The following is a 20,005-nucleotide window of genomic DNA, read 5'->3' on the forward strand; positions in this document are numbered from 1 at the left end:
GCAATACGTCATATATCATTAAATTCTCAATAGTGACCTCATACGGCAATCAAACCAACTAAAAAGAATGACCACTCAATTGTACAAAACTACAAGATTTTTGTTGATGTGTTAAAACCATTTGTATTATAAAGTAAACAATATTTCTTGTTATTCTAACAAAATTATAACCGTCGCTAAAAAGTATACACTCAGATAATATTATTTATATCATCGCAAACATAATCTAGTCTTTTTGAATTTCTAATGAAAATTTAATAAATTACATTTCATACAATGGTTCCAAATAAAGTTTAGTCGCAACAATCAATAAGAAAAATACAATCACTGAAATAATTTAATTTAGATTATTAGAGATTTAATTTATATTATTAGTGATTTAATTTATTACGAAAATCTACTAAATCAGATTTCATAAAGTATTATTAAATAAGATACAGTTTTTAGTTACATTTTTAGAAGAATTTTTACCTAAAATACAGAACGTTCCTGTTAGCAGCTGTTAGTAACGGTAGAGTCCATAGGGGGCTCACGAACGAATTGGTTAACTAAGAGTTTCGAACAGACAGTTTCGCGCCGCAGGTAGACTGTTCACCTGCTACCTTCCGGAAGTATTGTTCTTTGTGTCTCGCAGTTTCGAAGAATCGTCCGCATGTGCAGTTGCGTGTGAACGACAGCAGGCATTTTTTCGTTCGCCTGATGCAGTGGTTAAATTCAATGTGTCAATTGTGGTTACAGCTTTCGATACAAAACTGTACTGTTGACGTAGCATAAACAGGTAACTATGTACTATACATATGAACATACTTATGGCTCCATGCTGAGCAGGAAATAGATTTTCTTATATCTTGTTTTTTGTCACCGTCAGGATTCATCGAATCTTTAACATTTATTGAAACAATATCCAAATTATTATTGTTTAAATTTTTTATAGATCATTTTATCATCAAAATTAGATTAAAGGATAGATAAATGTATCATATAAGAAAAAGACAAATTTATTCATATATATATATATATAATATTTTTTATATGGATTTCTTTCGTATCGTTTGTAGGATATGTTTATGGAACCATGATTTATTGTAACATACTATCTTTTTCGTGGAACGATAGGCACCAATTAGTAAGACTACGTTGTTATACGATACGTAATAGTTTAGTTTCTTGTAAGTCTTTTCTACACGATAATCAGTCCCTCTGCTGAAAGAAAGAAAGTAATATAGGTACACATAATTAAGGTATACGTAAATATAGACGGTGCAAATTACAATTTGATTATTTTGTATTTCCTTCAACCCGTAATATAAAAGAAAGTCATCGATGTATCTACACCTGCATCTATGACGTGCCATCTATGTTCATTCAGAACTAGCCATAAGACTTATATGCAATGTAATGTGAAGATAAATAATAATCTAAACATAGAGAAGAATTTAATAAATATTGGTACTTAAAAATTATTTTCATATTAGAATAGTACTGTCAAATAAAAATTAGAAAATACTGAATAGAATCAATCTCTGGTGGGCAGGTAAAAGGGTGTAAATCAGAATGATGTATTAGCTTTGCAGAAAAGGCCTTATAATATTTAAAACATAATGTAGAATCAGGTATTAGATTTTTTATATACTATTAGAATTTTAGGTAAAGAAGTGGGAAAGAAGTGAAATTGACTTGTACTATTAGAACCATAAACAAAAGAAGAAATGTAGAAAATATTAGCGTACTTATTCAGTTGACCAAAATTTAACTTGTGCTCTTTTATATCCGCTCACCAGAGTTAACGTTTTAATGCTTGTTGTGTCAGAAGTGGACCGTAATATTGAAATCTGATTGCACTAAGATATCAAAACCTCGAGAAAATGGGTTGCGGCTACCTTTTACAACATTAAAAGAAACCGGTAACTTCTGTCTTCTTCTCTGCTACGCTTCTACCGTTATGTTGCGTAATGTATGGCGGCGTTACACGAACAGATCTGTTTTCGTCCTTCGAGTGCAGACAAGCCCGCCATGCACCGCAAAAAATTGGTAATTTATATGTGTCGTAGTTTCAAAACTCCGTGATTGTTGATTAAAAATATACATTGAGACATAGCAGTCAGATTTCACAGCGGTTCATTGATATTTGAGGTTATCTGTTCGTAATTTGCACTTAAATAATTTGAGTTTGTACATCATTCAAATTCATTCAACCTTAAGTTATTATTAATCTTATATTATTAATCTTATTATTAATCTTATTATAAAAGAGAATCTTTTTTTCTATTAAACCTAAACAAGCTCCTTATAAAGAGTCATATGGCTATAAAGAGGATTTATACAACATGTGTAGTGCAGTTCGATATAAACTGCTACGCGTACTTAGGGGATGTCAAAGTTTATTGAACTCAATTGGACGTGGCAGTGATGCATTGGAGGACCATTAATCTTTATTGTTACAAAACTTTTTCATTATTACTACAACATATTGCACAGAATTCCTATTCTTCCATATATAGAATTGATATTTTTGCTTAATAATCAAAATATTAATACATAAGTTCCTCAGCTTATAGATTATTATATTAAATTTCACCGAGTAATTGAAAAACACCATGCATTTAATCAGGCAATTTTCTACACAAATATTTGTATTTCTGTAGAACTTGAACGCTCGCGTTCTTTTAATTGCGAATTAAGTTGTGTAATCAATATTGTATAATAGCTTCGACAAAATGATCGCGGGTCATAGTGTTTAATCTAAAGTACGATACCGGTAGTTCTCGTCCTTGAGGGAATCGATCGATGGAAGAATTGAATGGTTTCGCGCTATAAAACAAGATTTTCCTTTATCGGATATACAATAGGACTTTAATCGTCCAGTCGCTTGTTCTGAGAGGACGCTGCGTCCTTACGAAAATCTTTATCGTGTATATCTCTTTTGCACAAAATGTCAATCGTGCATGTGCCAATAACAATTATTATCGGTTGTTAATCGCCGTGGATGTTTATGAATTCATTAACAATCTTGCGACTCTCGAACGTGACTCATCAGAATTCTTACAAAAATATAACGACAGTATACGAATTTGCTTATTTTTTTTTTTTGTTTTTTTGAAATTATCGAGAACGTATATCTTTGTGTGTCGAGGATCAACATTTCGCAATGACCTTATTATTATGTTATTTATTTTCGGTGTAAAAATATTTAAAGAAAATCGAGCTGATGGAAGTTCGTGGAAACAACATAACATGATATTTTATATGATTACGTGACTCGACAGGATATTACCAAAGTGAACCGTGACCAGCAATTCTTCAACGATATTTTTACGGATCCGTTTTCCCTCGTTTCTTTTTTTTTTTATTTAAATTTACTCAAATCACTGAGTGAGGTTTATACAGCTGTACAAAAATGATACACTTTGAGTACATTTTATTTTCCCTTCTCTTGAAGCAATGCATTTGTTATTTTCGAAATTTTGACTGCTCCTTGAAAATACAAATTTTCGAACGAATCTTTTCTCGATAATATACGAGACGATTTATTAAAGATAAAATTAGTTCACCGTGTTCTATATGACCGTATCGTGACAAAAATCGGCTCGGGACATCTGGTCAATTAATTTTTCTGATTATCTCGTCACATATGCGCAATGGTTAAACAGACTCGTCACTAGAACATCCACAGACAATTGATGCATATTACAATTCATTTAACAGTAATACCTCAACTCTAATCTTCGAGTAATATGTACTTCTTATTTTGAAAGTAATTGCCATACAAATAAAATTTTGCCATTAATGTCAGAATGTAATAAAAATACGTATATGTACGTATTACGAAACTTCTTTAAGAATTCACTGATCACATACTATGCGCAAAGACTTAAAATGACATATGTATTGTGCAATTTTCGTTGAACCACCAAAATTACGTAATTGAATTTTAATTTTCCACCTTGTAAGCGTTTTCTATATATTTTACTACTGGATGCTCGCATTTTTTGGGGAACGGTTTTACCTGATAGCGCAACGAGAACGATCGGTGAGTCAGCCGCACTGGTAACCGGCTTCGTCCGTCTTTCTCTCTATCTTTTCTACTCCCACCTTCAGCGGTCATCCTTTTCCTTCTTTGTCGATATTTCATCTCTTTCCCACACGTTACTTTTTCCTTTCTATCGCTGTTCTCTCTTCGTCTCTCTTTAACGTTGCAACCCTCCTTTCTCCTTCCCGTTTGATTTCAGCACAGGTTACACTTTTTCTCTTTCTCTCGATACTTGTCCTTTTCACGTTCGATCGTAACTACGCTATTTTCGTCTCTCTCTAACTGCCCATGCCCTTTTTACTATATACCGTCTCTTCTCTGTCATGTTTTTTCTATTAGTTACATCAATAAAATTTGAATTCATTTAATTCGAATTATCTTTTGTTCCATTTCATTCCGTACCTCGCTTTCTGTTACTTCTTTATTAAGCGTATCGTTAATAGAAGAGATCGAATTAATTTATACGTTATTTGAATCTTTGAATAATACTAAAAAGCAATTGTAACTGTTGTGAATTTGAAAGTTTAATGACGTCAAAGTTTTTACGATAGTTTGCTTAAATGTAACTTTTAATATACAAGGTGAAGCAAATAAAGGGTTCATAGCTTCTGACGTAGATCGTACTTGCCAAACGATGGAAAAAGGTCGTAATAGACATGGATAGAAAGATTAAGAGTTCCAAAGTTATAAACAGATTTTTGTTTCCGTTGAAGCGAGAAAGTTGCTCGCTGTAGAAGCTATCGTACCGTATGGAAACAATGGATTACCTTATCATTTCTTCTTTTCTTGGTTATAGAAGGTTTTATACATGATCTCCTTCCATTTTTGCACACGCTTGATACTTTCGTATCAAAGAATTGCGTACTCTTTCAAAGATCCCTGGACGTGTTCTAACCATTTCACTGGTATTTTGTATCGAGGCAGATAAAATCCATTGTTTCCGTACGGTACAATATCTTCTGAAGCGAGAAAGTTATTCGCTTCAAACGCAACAAGGAATTATTTGACTTTGAATCTGTTCTATTTCCGACCCTATATGCGCAATATAACTCTTTTTCATCATTTGTCAAGTACTATCTATTCTAGATGTTACGAGTTTTTTTTTTCTTTTTTGTTTCACCCTGTATATATGAAAATATGAAGATACTAAGAATTAAAAATATATAGTGTGTTTCTAAGTTTCCAGGAAGATCGAAATCATATTTTGCAAAATTATATAAATATCGATGGTCTAAAGATAGATTTTTTAACGTTATTTTGGTACATTAAAAAAATAAGAAAATGTATAGCGGATTTTTATGTTTCTAAGAAGTTCAAGTCATGGTTCTGAACCGTGCGTCTCAAGTCCATCGTTACATCGTTACACCGCCGACGATTCTTTTCCTTTTTCCTTCAATAAGGCAAGCGTCTCTCCTTGAGAGTCTCACTCGCTCCTTTGTTTCTCAATGCTCTAACACTTTCGAGCGAATCGCAACAGGCGACTTCATTGCGCGCCGTTCGCTCGTGACCGTTCGAGCAACAAGGCTCCTCTGATGCACGAGTCCTTTGTCTCTTTTGTTTACAAATTTACGCAGAATACGATTAACATTAGCGGGTAAATTAAAGGTGTAGTATTTTTTTTAAATAATTCATGACACAGTGTAACTGTATATTTTATAGAAATCACATAGATATCTCGTGTGACAGTGAACAATACCGACAGTGATAAGAAAGAAACAAAGAAGAAGGAAGTGTGATTTTCAGTGAAGTGTTTTACAACTGTTGCAAATATTTTATGTAAGTGCGGCATTAAAATATAACCTATGCCATTAAGCTGTTTACGATTTACAACAATTTACATATGTCGCAGGTCGCCTAGTGTGAACAGTTTCCTCTACGGTATACATGATTCTAATTTGTTCGAATGATCTTCAGGTTATTTTTTACAACTCGATGTATCAAGTGAATTTCTGAGAAAATGTCATATGACAAAATGGTGTACACGAGTAGATCTCGTAAGTGCTTCGTGTTCAAAGCAATGGCTCAGATATAACCTATGATGGCTATCTTAATGAATTTTAAATGGCTTTGAGCTTCTTTGATTTTACCCAAATTAACGTTCCGTAGCATTTTTAATAAGTTCCTGTACTTAATTACACCGTGCTCTGTAATTACACGCACTGCGATTAAGAGGATTACGTTTCCAACAGATTTTAACGATTTATATGTATATACAAACCATATCTGTGGTTAACATAAGTGTACGTTCTTATGTCGGAAAAAGGAATATCGAAAAACAATAGTATTGACGTTGATAGACCGTCATAAACGTAGTTTATAAAATGTAGTAGTTATAAAAATGTTTGTTGACATATGTTCAATTTGCACTGTGTTTGAAGCATCAAATTAAGGATAATGGCTGAACTACGGATGTTTATATATTTATTGAGAAGTGAAAAAAGCAAAAATACATGTCATATACAGAAATATATATTTAATGTATATTATATGGTACTATTATATTTTTTTATTTTATATTTTTAGATTTACTATTATATTTTTAGATTTTATATAATATTTGTTTATATATATAAAATATCTTCTACATATGATATAAAATTGGTAAAGAACGTAGTATTTCGCATACATATAATATTGACTAACTCTAGAATTCAAGTTTTATTTCCGTACTTTTATTATAAAAACATAAATTTGCATAAACATTGCCAATGCAGTGAATAATCGTTCACCGAAGAAATAGTTACATGACTCGACAAATTATTCTTAAGTAACGACTCAAAGTAATAATTTTACGATAACGCTGATACGAATTCGTTTCTTCGTTCTTAAAGTGAAATATTTCGTATCCTAGAAATTTTTACCTTGAAAATATAGATTCATGGCTCGAATTAATATTCACGTTACAAAAAGTAAGTCTGAAATAATTAGTTATTGCTGAATGATTTTATGAAGTTCGCTGGATCAAAGTAAAAGTCTCAATAAGCAGTTACACGAACCGGTCGCGGTTATCCTGCAAGCTGTATTGCGTCTCAACGGTGTTTCACCTAGAAATGAGTCATTCCGGCTACTAGTTAGACTCGTTCGATGTCTTCTTAAAGCGTTGATTCATCTGTCATTTTTTATAGAATCAAAACATAAAATTATAAAGAACAATTGAGACAGTGATATTTTTAGAAAAATATTCCTAAAGAAAAGACAGTTGAATATATTTTTAGCCATCGCTTATACGTGCTTGTCTTTTTCAAACATAATTATCGTAGTTCGAGTATATTTTTACATACGTGAGTGTATGAATTATATATTGATCACGTATCGATCACGTATTGACCACGTATCAAATGTTTGCATTGACCAATCATTTTTGTATAAATATCCTGCAAATATAATACGCATGGAGACAAATTTCATTTCCATAAGGTACTTCATTTACTTTAAGGGAGTGTCTCTTCAAGTGTTCCATGGTGCTGAATGTCTCACGTATATATGCGTTTGCCGGTATCTTATGCTTTTATATCTGGAAGTGTATTTCTTATATTCACAAGTTGCGGAACTGTAAATGTTAATTTATCGATAAGATTCCGCAATCTTCTCAGACATATATGTATACATATAGTGACAGCTAAATAAATATATATGCATATAATCAGTAAATTTAATAAATTCAATAAATATAGTACATGTATAATAGCTAAATATATACAGCAGTGGATAAAAGAAAGTTTAACATTGATGCGCTATAGAGTCTAGCCACTTTTGTACTAACAATTTTTTACCATATTGGCAACATTCGTCTGTTCTGTGGCATATATAATAATATATCATATATAATAATAAAACAATATAGAAAAAACTTATGATATCCTTTTATATTTCTTATTTCATAAATTTTCTTTTGTCCGCCATGGTATATGTATATTAAACAAAAGGATCTTTCGTTTTCACCGGATGTTTCGATTACGATTGATTGCTGCAGATCTGTGGTAAGGCGAAAGGCGGGTCCGCAAGATGTCTGAGTATTGCGAGTACATGTGGGACACCACAAGAGGTCACATGAGCCCTGCACTTGCACGGAGTATTTATGAGGAGGAGGCCAGATTCGACAAATGCGACAAGAAACTGGCCATTAAAACCGTCCGAGCAATATTGCGTGAAATGCCGGATGTAGGTAAGAAGGGGTTTATTCGCAACGCTCGACCGTTATTCGACCGGAATTATTTATCGAAACTTCTGTTGTATTAAAATTGCCAAATTGGAGATACAAAGGCAAATTAGAGTATACTATATCGCAATCTGTATGAAGACCACAGGTGAGAAATACGATAAGTCATATTTTTCATGTCCTATAGAAGATTAATTTTTAAGTTTTCTTTAATTTCCAGATCGAATACGTATGTATCTTTGTTATTCTCTTGAACATTTTTATCATCAATGTCAATTATACAGACTAATATTAATTTAATTAAATTAGCGTGTAGTTAAATAATCAGTAATTAAACTGCGGATTTTTACTCATTTATAAGATATCTTCAAATGAGAAAATATATGAAATACTCGAAATATAGTACTCATTGATGCAATTTATGAAACAATTTGCTAGCTGGCTTACGTTCTTTTAATTATCTTCATAAAAATATTAATTTGTATAGATATGTATCCGTAGGCTGGGGATAGCTAATATTATTTCTTACAAAACATTGTACGTTTATTTGTAATTCTTTTCAGTCAGTGATACAAAGTTAGAAAATGAACAAAAGCTGATTGATCGTATTTTTCTCATGTGATTTTCATACGGTATTATATATCTCTTGATAATACGGAGATACAGTACTCGCATTAGTACATTTCATTCGATTGGTCCCGTTAGGTTCGCCTAGACTGATTCGTTTTCCACGCGTCGATCCTCGAATTTCCGGCATAATGTCCGCGTTCGAGCGGCTTCCTGCCGGCTATTTTTTTCACGCGAAGCATTACAATGACCCATCTGTTTGCTTCTAGACTTGAAGCACTGCACGGATGAATATATTACACGTTTCCTGCTAGCCCGGAAATATCGCACGGAACAAGCTGCTGCCCTGATAGCCGCTTATCAGGCGCAAGTAGCGCATCGACAGGATATCTTCGGCAATCTAACCGCAAGAGATCCAGCCTTGCAGCGGGCGCTGCGCGCTGGAATACCCGGTGTACTTCCTGCACGTGATAGGTACCATTTTGAAATTTAAATTCGTTTCCGGTCTATTTAATACATTCTGAAACTTATATTAACATTTACGTAGACATAGCGAAGTTAGTAGTTTCGGATATTATTTAGAATTAAATCAATGATGGTTGTAAAAATAAGTTAATAATTTATAGTAATTTTATAGATAGTTTACTTTTGTTATATAATGATAAAAAAAAATTTGACTGGCTGATGATTAAATTTGAGCATAATATAAGATTATGGATATCGTTTTATAAATTCTGATCATTTTTGAAATCATAATTGATACAAGGGAATATTTAATCCTAAATATTATAAAAATACAAAGTTTACCACATCTATTGATGACATCGTTCTTTGTAACTACAACATCTTTGAGTATTTTTAAAATATTATTTCAATATAACTATTAATAATTTATTATTGTTATTAATTTAAATATATTGTTATAATATCATAAGTCAAATTCATTTTCAGAAAAGGGAGATGCGTACTCGTTATTTTAGCCTCGCAATGGGACCCTATTGCAGTACCAGCATTATCAGTTCAACGCGCTCTCTTTTTGGTTTTAGAAATTCTCATACAAGACCCAAGGAATCAGGTACGATTCACGTATAAGTTTGTGTAACTTTAAGTCTCGAACAAACAAAGTAAGTCTTTTAGTCTTCTATAGCTCTAGACGTTCCATTTCTTTTTCTAGCAATCCGGTTTCGTGGCGGTGGTAGATTGGAGCGGATTCTCTTTACGACAGGGCGGTGCCCTGGGCGCAGCGGCACTGCGAAACCTAATAGCTGCTCTTCGAGGACGATTTCCGGCTAGATTCAAAGCTATACACTTCCTGTCGGCGCCGCTTTACGTTCAGGCCACATTGGCCCTTGTGAAACCTTTTTTGGACGAGAAAACTCGGAACAAGGTAGGAGAAACTGCTGAAGGACAAAGTACATATTAGAAAGTAGATAGAAAGGGATAAAATAATAGCTTCGAATACGTATCATAGTAGCGTATTATATTAAAGATAGAAATAGATTAAGAAGATTAATTAATGTAAACAATATACATCAACGCACGTATTAAAATGCAACTACTTGACGTCAATTGCTGTAATTGTATCAATTAAGATAATACACTCGGTAAATTCCACATCCCGGCAAATTATTATTGCAAACAAAGCCTTTAATTGCTTTTAATTTCTAGCCATGTGTATAATCGCTTGACGCTGAAATTGAAACGTTTTGCATACATACATATGGGTTTCAGATACGAGTAACTAAATATTGACCAACAGATAATCTAAGATAGCGTAAAGCTCCAGAATGTTGCATGTTTGCATAAAGTGTGAATATCCGATTTCATTAAACGAGCATTCTTTTTAATTTCAAAGCGAGCGGATATATCGTATTTCAATTATCTTTCAATAAAAAGATTAAGTTTTTCAATGGAATTTATAAACATTACCAATGTACATCTAATATTTTCAGATCTACTTACATGGAAATAATTTGAGCACCCTGCATGAACACCTGCCCACTGACATTTTGCCAGCGGAATTAGGTGGCACAGGGCCAGCATTTAACCCAGGACTATGGGCCGAACCAGTTATTCATTCAGCGATGAAAGAAGCTGAACTGGCTGCGATAAAAAAAGAGAAGGAGCAAGCTGAGAACGTAGATCAGTCTCGCGATAAGAAATTCGAGTCTAGAGACATGGAGAATCATAAAAGAAACGAAGCAGACTCTATAAAATCGAACAATGGTGTGAATAAAGAGAACGGAAGGCGATTCTTCAATCCTTTCGGTAATTCTACGAAGAATCAGTCGCCGAAGAAACCTGGAGGAACAAATGTAGAATTGAATCTAATTAATCGTACTAATGGATATGCAGAAAGAAAAGAAGGTAGGAGGGATAGTAGAACGATAAAGGAAAACGAGGATTCTTGCAGTAGAGGTAGAGATAGAATGTTAAGCAATGGTAGCGCTGATTACTTTGACGACAAAAGAGAACAATACAAGGATGTGCAGGATAACTTGTTAGGATCTCGATCTGAAAGACGCTCGAATGAATATGAGATCTCAAATAGACCAGATAGCGACGACAGTAAGGATAATTCGTTAGATAACAGATCAGAGAATGCCCTAATTGATACAAGTAAAATTGAAACTGCCTCCGAAGAAACGAATCTCATAACGTAATGTTAATTTTCTCGACTTCTTAGGTTAAAACAAATTAACGCAGTAGTACTTCCATGAGAAGTGTTGACTTTCAATTTTAAATATAATGAAATCAAATACTGTCGCTAGGTTTAAGATCGGTAGAATGTAGTAAGTTCCGTGAAATTTGTATTCTCTGTAGGTTTTAAAAGATATATTGTGATACGATATACATCATTTTTAATAAGTATTTATACATTAATGAGGCTTTTGTTCTTTATACATATATACGATTCTGTTTCAACTAGATCAATGTTATTTAAACATTGAATTTCTTATCCTTTTTTATCTTATTTTATTTTTAATATCTTTTATCATGAAAAGAATGAATTCGTTTCCATACGAATTTTCATTATTTCATAGACATATTTACATACTGCTACTACTATTGTTCGTGACAAAAATAAAATGAACATTGCACGAACATTCTCTATGTTCCTCTTTCTATCGTATGTGAAAAACATATTCACATATAGTGTTATAACTTTCAATGAGTACTTACATTGTGAACTTAAGATTATGATATTTATCAATTTTTATAGGCTATTTATCGCTATCCACGAAAACACGAGCATAGTTAACAAAAATCTTTGCATGTGTATGAAATTCATACAACTATCAGTCACATTTTTTTAAAGAGTTTATACGACAAGCAATTCGTATTAGGATTGTAAATATGTATTAAATTATTTATTGATATCAAATGTATCATGAAATCGAAGATCTCTCATTTCGTATGACATTCTCGAGAAATGCGAATCCTGTACTTACATATTGTTAGGATTATGAGTGTGATAAAAATTGCGTCGTAGATAGTTTTTTTAGTTCTTCTAACTGTATTTTTTAATAAAACAGTATTTTAATATTTGGATGATTTTTCTTTGGATTTATTTTATATTACAACAAATTGAAAAATATTTACAATTTTCATCATAAAGTAAATCAACAAAATTATAGATTAAGAAATGTTCATTTTTCACATTGGTTCACATTGGTAAAAGAAAAGTTGTGATAGAATAATGGGGAAGAAATAAAAATTTATTTCTTTAGTATATAAAATATATATGTATGTATACGATATATTAACATCAATACACATTATAAACATAAAACTTTAATACTTTATCACATCATTATCAAAAGCATCCTACTACCATGTAATTGGTTTTTTTCTCTATATCGTCCATCCACACATTCTCTCCCTCCCTTTCTCTCTCTCTCTCTTTCTGTCAATTTGTATGAAAATAGAAAACCCTATATAGAGATCTATGATGAGGTATATAAAAACGGTAATCAAATACAGTGTAGTAGTTTACTTATATACAAATGTTATTACTTCCTTCAACATGATTTTTGTTAGAAAAATGAATTTTTTAACATCAATTTATAAATATAAATATACGCACATCTCATATATTCATATAGTATATATTTATTACGCACAATTTTGCGTATTCGGCGAGACTTAGTTTATAATCGGCTACACAAACCGATAAAAAAAAATTCAGTATTTATTATATTATGTATACTCGTAAGAATTCTCAGCTTCGTCTCAGTTCCTTCTCAGTCCTTTCTCAGTTTTTTTCGAAGTATTTGAAAGATCTGCGTTTTGGATAAATGTTTGTACTTTACCTTAGTAATTGGCTGGTATCGATTAATCAGGTGTAAGTTAGTTCTCGAAAAATGATGATGACAGGGCATGGTAAAAAGAAACTTTATGCATCGTATTACGCACAGGATTATTGTCTAAGCGACACGTATCGTATCAAGCTACAATAGTTGGAGGTACCCAACCTCCAAAACCCCGTTCTAGTTCTTCACAAACGGCTATGGTTAAACGATCTTGATGTAGGCCACTAACAACCTGTAAGATACAATTTACATATGATACTAAAATTCTTATTTTACCATTCTAGTTTCATTAATACTAATAGTCCAGAGCTTATACCTGTATACCAATAGGAAGTCCTTGTTTGTTCAAACCTAAAGGACACGCAGTAGCAGGTAAGCCCAAAACATTAATAATTCCAGTGTATGAAAAATTGAATGGTTTAATCAACGGTTCGTAGTGCATTGGTGCCGCAGTTGGATGCGTTGGGTATAGGAACACACCGTCTTCACCTAAAATATCCTATTCGAAGAAAATTGATTAGAAATAAATATTAACAATAAGCATAGTAATGGTATTGATTTAGGAAAAAGATAAAAGTTCGGATATTTCTGGATACATGCTTCAACTTTAGTCAGTCGTTTTCTCGTCGCGTGAATACAACTACAAGATGAAAAGATATTTACAAAAATAATAGAGATCTTTAATAATTGGATGGAAAAAATTTCATTCTGCATGCAGAGCAATATCTTTCTTCTACTTATTAGAAATAACTCGTGATACCGTGAAAGACAAACTAGTATAGTCTGACCAGTTCGCACGAAATACTCGAGAAAGAAATCACGTCCATTTTAATAAATAGTATTGTTCCGTAACGCAATAGTAAGAAAGGAAGACGAAGAAGGTAGGAGCCAATTCCAATCCTGATGAGTTACATTACAGGCACTTGTGAATGTACATCATATTGCATCAGTAGTTTATAAAAGATAAGAGATCATTGATATAATTCATAAATATCAATAATTCATTACGAGATCATACCTGAAATTCTCGATAAAGTTCTTTACTTTCTTGTATGAATTTCGTGTGTTTATCGCTTCCATGCTTCACGGCAAATCTTTCAAACGTGGCAGTAAGAAGAGCTATCAATGTATGATTACTCAGGAACAGTGTCCATTTCAAAAATTCCCACCATAAATTTATATGACCCACTCTGTTCGACAATTCATACGTAAAATCTTTTTCGTCTTTACAACTCATATTGGCCATCCAAAGAGCGATGCTTTTTTTCATTTTTTTTATGTGGATCTTAGTCGCTTTAATTTTATGAGCTTTCTCTAGATATTGAACTACCTTTCTCATGGCTTCTCTTATCTCTGACTCAACTGGAGACGTGAAGTATTGACCACCGTCGTCTTCCATATAATAAAACTAAATTGAAATAAATACTTATCACATACTACATACGACCAATGATTATAATATAAATATTCTATCCGTACCTTAAGCTTCGAAATGTCTACTTTTTCGTTCAAATGCAACATATCTGCGTTCTTGTCCGCAAGAATCTTCAAAGTAGGCAGTAAATCTTGTGCGTATCTGCACATAGGGCCAATAGATAGCAATCTGTTTTGGTCTTCGCTTTGTGCACTCGGGTATTGGCCATCGTTCGAAACTATTCCAGTAGAAGGTTTGTGCCCGAAAAGTCCATTGAAGTAGCTCGGTATACGAATAGAACCACCAATATCTGATCCTATTCCTAGTGGCGAACCAGCTGCAGCTTGTATACAACCTTCACCACCGGAGGAACCTCCGACAATATGTCTCGTATTATAAGGGTTTTTTGTAGTTCCATATAAACAGTTAGAAGTTTCCCACCACATGGCTAATTCTGACACGTTCGTTGTAGCCAGAGGGATGGCTCCAGCAGCCCTCATTAACCTAACCACTTCTGCGTCATGTTCAGAAACAACGTTCTTACGAAGGGTTAAACCAGCTGTCTGTTTCATTCCAGCAATTGCAATACAGTCCTGTAATAAAAAAAATTTACATTTGTCTTAATATACATATAAAACCATCGTAAGATGTCCATTGCATACTTCATGAAGTAAGATTTACCTTTGTTGTGAAAGGCACTCCAAAGAAGGGTTTTTCTTCAGCTAATACTTGAGGAGATGGAGCATTCTCAGATTTCAAAAGATCATCACACAGTTTTGCTTCTTTGAGGGCGTCCTCAAAGCGATCTTCCACTACACAATTTAATATTGGTTGAATTTCTTTTATCCTATCTATGTATGATTGTACCACTTCTTGTGAAGTTAACTGTAATCATATGTGCTCATTTGTAATTTGTATATAAAGACTTATTAATAAATAAACAGAGATTGCGATCATTTTAATTTATTATTTTACAAGTGTCTAGAACTTATCTTACAGTCATTTGCAAGCAGATTTGATTTGGATTGGAAGAACACAATGAATTTACCTGTTTATTTCGAATTTTTAATGCTAAAGTAGTTGCACTGTGTAAAAGCGTTAGATCCTTTATAGGAGGTTGAGACTCTGCAGGACCCTTCAAGAATGCAACGAAGGTATATATCCATTTGCCAATGAATTCAATTAGTCGATGAATTGCATTCAATATTTGTCCTTTAGGCTGCATTTTTCCCTGATCTTTGTGTTTAGTTGACATCTATCTAGGAAAAACGTAAATACTTTATGTCAATTACTATCGTTATACTATAAAAAATAAAAATATTACTTTATTTAATTGCGAGTGAAGCTCGTAAAACGTAATAGATAACAGAAGATAAATATAAAAGATCATGTAATTTGTTACAAGTTATCAGATTAATTCTGCGATTACGCAGAGAAAAAATTATAATGGCAAATAAAAATTACAATAAATATTACAGAGAACTATTAAATAGTGAAAACTATTAAATATTTATATCGCACCATTCATATGATTATGTATAATTATTTATAATTAAATCACATTAAATATGAAAGAACATGCTAGAATACTTTATCTATTTTTGCAGACGAAAACTCTAAATTTAAAAATTATATCATTTCGAGAACAACAGATTCCATTTTCATCTTTTGCTTATATCGTTCTATGTTACATGCTTATTTTTGAGAATTACGTTATTTTTGCGCTAACTGGCCTGTTTGAATATTTGCATAAACAGACATAGAGAAGAGAAGATAAAAAGAACATTTAAATAAGAAACAGACATTCTCAATAAAATCATACTGCAAATACTGATGGAAATATTTTACGATCGGAAATTGCAACACCAAATGTCCTTGCTTCGAGGCAATAAAAAGTTGTTTTGTTAAAATATCTTTACACGATATTACACGAAACTTCCGAAGAATTCAAGGAGAAAAGAAAACGATTGAACGACTTTTAGCACAATCGCTACTAGTCCATCACACGTTTTCTTTATCATATTTCACATAAGAAACATCGAGCAAATTATTATAAATTATATAAACGTCGCTATCATTACGTCGTTTAATGGTCATTGAAAGAGATCGTAGCGTCGCGTTAATAATGCTTCAACAGCGTGTAATTTAATACAGGGCGGGACAACTTATAATTGCGTATATGTACAATTAATTCATTTCAATCCGTCAGAGTGATCAAAGAAGGCTTTAGACAATTTGGCTTGAATCGTGTAGCAAGGATTATTTTATTATTATCCCTTCTGATAAGAATCACGTTGTCAGTCTAAATACCAGGATCGTTATCTTTCTCTGTGTTTATGTACCATTATGTCAATGTTGATTAATGGACTGACCTTGTGCAATTATCTCACTGTGTCAGCTTGCCGCTTTTATGGGAAACGCCGGTCAGTTTATCGATTAATCGGGCGTACACGGACGCCTTAAGGGACGAACACTAAACGTATCTACGCGAGTACGCTACGCACATTTGAACAAATTCGTTGAAAGTGAACGAATGCCGGCGACGCAATAATTTTAGCGCGCTGACAGACTCGATAATGATGTAATTGAGGTGTTACGCATCAAGGCTACTCAGCTACCAAGCCATCAGAGTTTGACAGTATCCGTCGGGCCGGAAATCAACTCGCGCCGCATTTCAGGCCGGTTGGCTACGTTTAAGCGTTTTCCATCGAAACTTCTTCTTGAAGTCGTTCGCATGCCGTAAGCGCAATTCCGCTTCCATTCCGTTAACAAGCAATATGTGAAAACTGACTTTTAGAGGTGTTATCAATCAGAATGATTCGTCAAATGGGTTCGTTTGTAATAGGCTAGCCGAGCATAGTCACGAAGTTACTCGCGTAACGGTGGTTGAGTCTCTGCGAGCGTTCCAGCGATAGATTATTTCTGTGACTTAGAAGTCAAATTGATCGACCGCGCTTTCTGAAAAATTCTTCGTTTTAGTACTAGAATATACAATTTATAATTTGTTCGATGTTTTCAGAAATACAAAATGATTTTACCTTCGATGGGAGTCGATCAGTTTGACTTCCGCATATCTCGTTTATGAATTTTATTAAATAGATTTTTTCGTTGCACGTACTCGACGAAAGTTACGAAGGCTCGCGTGAGATCGACTGTAGGAAACTGTTTCGCTATTTCAACGTATAAATTGATGATTAATAGTTGGGCTATAGAATGTACGCGGCTAATTGATACGTTTACTTACTATTCTGCTATTATACTTTATTTGACGAGTCAGCTGGAATTACTCGTTGTATATTAATGTGTAATTCAGTATCATATGACACTTTACGAAAATTAAGCTGATTTAAGTCACGACTTATCGACAGTGCAATACCGCGTCTCGTATGACGTCGCTTTCCCCAACGCTCGTAGTCGACTGACACCACTTATACCTTCACCGGTTCTGATTATACGAGATCCGCGCAAACGCTATAGTTGCTTGCCGGCCTGGGACTTACTTTTATGCATCGGAGAAATATTTAACGGGTCGGGGATACACTTGTAAGATGGCTGCCAGGCAGCGATGGATAGATTACTGTTACGATATGATGTTCATAACTTCGCGAGATACGCTCTGTGTTGATATTACGTTTCAATAGCCCCTCAAAACCCGAATTTTTGTATTATTGATTTAGTAACATTTCAGCATTTCGTATCGCAAGTCTAGAATTATGACAAATCGTCAATTATATTATAATGTTAAACTAATTCTATATAACGTTACAACTTCCGTGGAAATTTCACTATTTTATATTGTATCGCAATTTCTATAGACAGATTTTATTAGTCGATAGGATGTTTTTATTATCAATTTGATAACCTTTCAGTATGTTCCATTATAGATTACGATTACAGTATTAAAAAATCTAATGTTATTATATCATGCTAAAAGAATATACTATCTTATCTAGATTCATATGTGTATTAGATTTATTATATAAATTTATCAAAAAAGTATTTATATGACAATAAGATCGAATACTAATTATATATATAGAGATATATTAAGTTGACAATGTTCTTGTCCATTTTATGTAATACGTCTTCGTTATCCTTATGTAAGTTGTTTTAATGCTCTCTATTTACTGGATTAATAAGACGTCTGTAATTGACGCCGTTAATTTTACACCGATAGGCGATTTTAAATGTTTATTTGTGCTTGATTTTTACCATGCGGTTTTAAACGTTTTAGTTTTAGTTTTAAACATGTACGTATACATTTTCAATACAAATTGCAAAGATACATATTTAGTTACACGTTACACTAAATGTTAGTTACAACTATCTTATGCGATATTTCTCTCATTTTATCTGTTCATTTATTCTCTATTTTTGATTTTCTTCATTCATTTCTGTATCTTTCATTCTAAAATTTCAATAAAAATATGTTCAGTGTACACAGTCTAGCTTCGTTAAAGGACCGGAGTCGGGATATAATGTGGCTAGTTACCGAGACAGGTGCATTTCTTAAAAATTCCGAGAAACCTTCTCTGTTGGTTATGAAAACAGATACGGATACCAAAGACATTTGTTTACTTACTTGATATACATGTACTAGGTAGAAACAATGTAGTACAATTAAGGAGCTGTATCCAGCCGCGCCCAGAACCGTATAGATTTTATAGAAACACTTCAAATTTTAGACTATAAAACTTATTTGAAAATTGTCGTTATACTTACAATCTTTACGATGTATAAAATCCCTCTTAACTCCCACTTAAATATAATTGCCGTATTAACACATTGTTGACGGGAGACGTGAATCGAAATTTTAAAAATAGGAGATGTTAATCGAATGAATTTTTCATTTCATAAACATTGACATATTTTCTAAAACTATGCGAAAACTAAAATTTATTTCACAGTATACCGTTAACAATGTGTTCATAAAAATTTAACCTATATTAACCTGTATATTATTAAAACACACGAAGAGGCGTCTCCACTTTGACATGTCACGATCCTGAAAGGGACTCTGGTATATATGTAGTAACGTGCTCCAGAAATACTTCAAATAGTTTCAAACGTATGCATGCAGCAGAAAATTCGAATCGTTCGACGAAACCAGCTGCAATAACTGGTGGGGATATCGATGGTCAGTTATTGAAGTACAATACAGGTCAGTTAACGTGGCACTACTGTATTCCGAAAATTTCGGAGCATTAATTCATGAGAAGCCACCAGATGGCAGCTCGATCGCACGCCATTAACGAGTAAGAAGGAGTGGGGAAGAGGGCATGGCGTCAATGTGCGCGCGCGTGAGTATATGTGTACGAAGGGTGAATGTCACTTTGTGTCCACTTGCTTCCTTATCACTCGACAAAGAACTCTCATTATCCTTGGTGATTTTATTATTGGCCACGTCTCCTACTAAGTTAACGACGTAGCGGTATAGTGCAGCGAAGACTGGACACCTACGTCTTCTGTCGTGACATGCGGCTCACGATCGTCGATCACCTTTTTGAGGTTAGCTCAAGACC

At 33.3% G+C, this 20,005-nt stretch overlaps 3 protein-coding genes across 13 annotated transcripts in view; 2 read left to right on the top strand and 1 right to left on the bottom strand.

Annotated features, from left to right (window-relative positions):
- The first annotated feature begins 580 nt into the window (after positions 1-580).
- On the top strand, positions 581-12,308 carry LOC117165865 (clavesin-2). Of its 5 annotated transcripts, none has more exons than XM_033349292.2 (7): positions 5,499-5,624; positions 5,690-5,806; positions 8,004-8,195; positions 9,026-9,230; positions 9,708-9,831; positions 9,931-10,143; positions 10,709-12,308. In XM_033349292.2, the coding sequence occupies exons 3-7, from the start codon at positions 8,036-8,038 to the stop codon at positions 11,417-11,419; spliced, it is 1,413 nt and encodes a 470-aa protein (XP_033205183.1). In that variant the 5' UTR covers positions 5,499-5,624; positions 5,690-5,806; positions 8,004-8,035; the 3' UTR covers positions 11,420-12,308. The 5 variants fall into 5 exon arrangements, with proteins under 5 accessions (XP_033205184.1, XP_033205183.1, XP_076473632.1 ...); XM_076617517.1 differs by adding an exon at positions 5,880-6,024 and having other exon boundaries at positions 5,506-5,806; XM_033349293.2 differs by lacking the exons at positions 5,499-5,624; positions 5,690-5,806 and adding an exon at positions 581-778.
- A 146-nt stretch (positions 12,309-12,454) lies between these two features.
- On the bottom strand, positions 12,455-19,631 carry LOC117165864 (fatty-acid amide hydrolase 2-A). Of its 6 annotated transcripts, none has more exons than XM_033349283.2 (7): positions 19,435-19,631; positions 15,532-15,738; positions 15,165-15,368; positions 14,549-15,076; positions 14,088-14,477; positions 13,386-13,568; positions 12,455-13,301 (listed from the first exon to the last, which is right to left on the bottom strand). In XM_033349283.2, exons 1-7 carry the CDS (start codon positions 19,477-19,479, stop codon positions 13,203-13,205), a joined length of 1,656 nt encoding a protein of 551 aa, XP_033205174.1. In that variant the 5' UTR covers positions 19,480-19,631; the 3' UTR covers positions 12,455-13,202. The 6 variants fall into 6 exon arrangements, with proteins under 6 accessions (XP_033205174.1, XP_033205179.1, XP_033205177.1 ...); XM_033349288.2 differs by having other exon boundaries at positions 15,532-15,742; XM_033349286.2 differs by lacking the exon at positions 19,435-19,631 and adding an exon at positions 17,728-17,957.
- A 162-nt stretch (positions 19,632-19,793) lies between these two features.
- Positions 19,794-20,005, top strand: part of LOC117165862 (cytochrome b5 reductase 4) — a 29,366-nt gene continuing 29,154 nt past the window's right edge. For both annotated transcript variants that reach the window (XM_076617514.1, XM_033349276.2), the window contains exon 1: positions 19,794-19,991. The gene's annotated coding sequence lies outside the window, so the exon portion shown is untranslated. The remainder of the gene's footprint in view (positions 19,992-20,005) is intronic.

The sequence above is a fragment of the Bombus vancouverensis genome, chromosome 3 (assembly GCF_051014615.1).
Source record: "Bombus vancouverensis nearcticus chromosome 3, iyBomVanc1_principal, whole genome shotgun sequence".
NCBI lineage: Eukaryota > Metazoa > Arthropoda > Insecta > Hymenoptera > Apidae > Bombus > Bombus vancouverensis.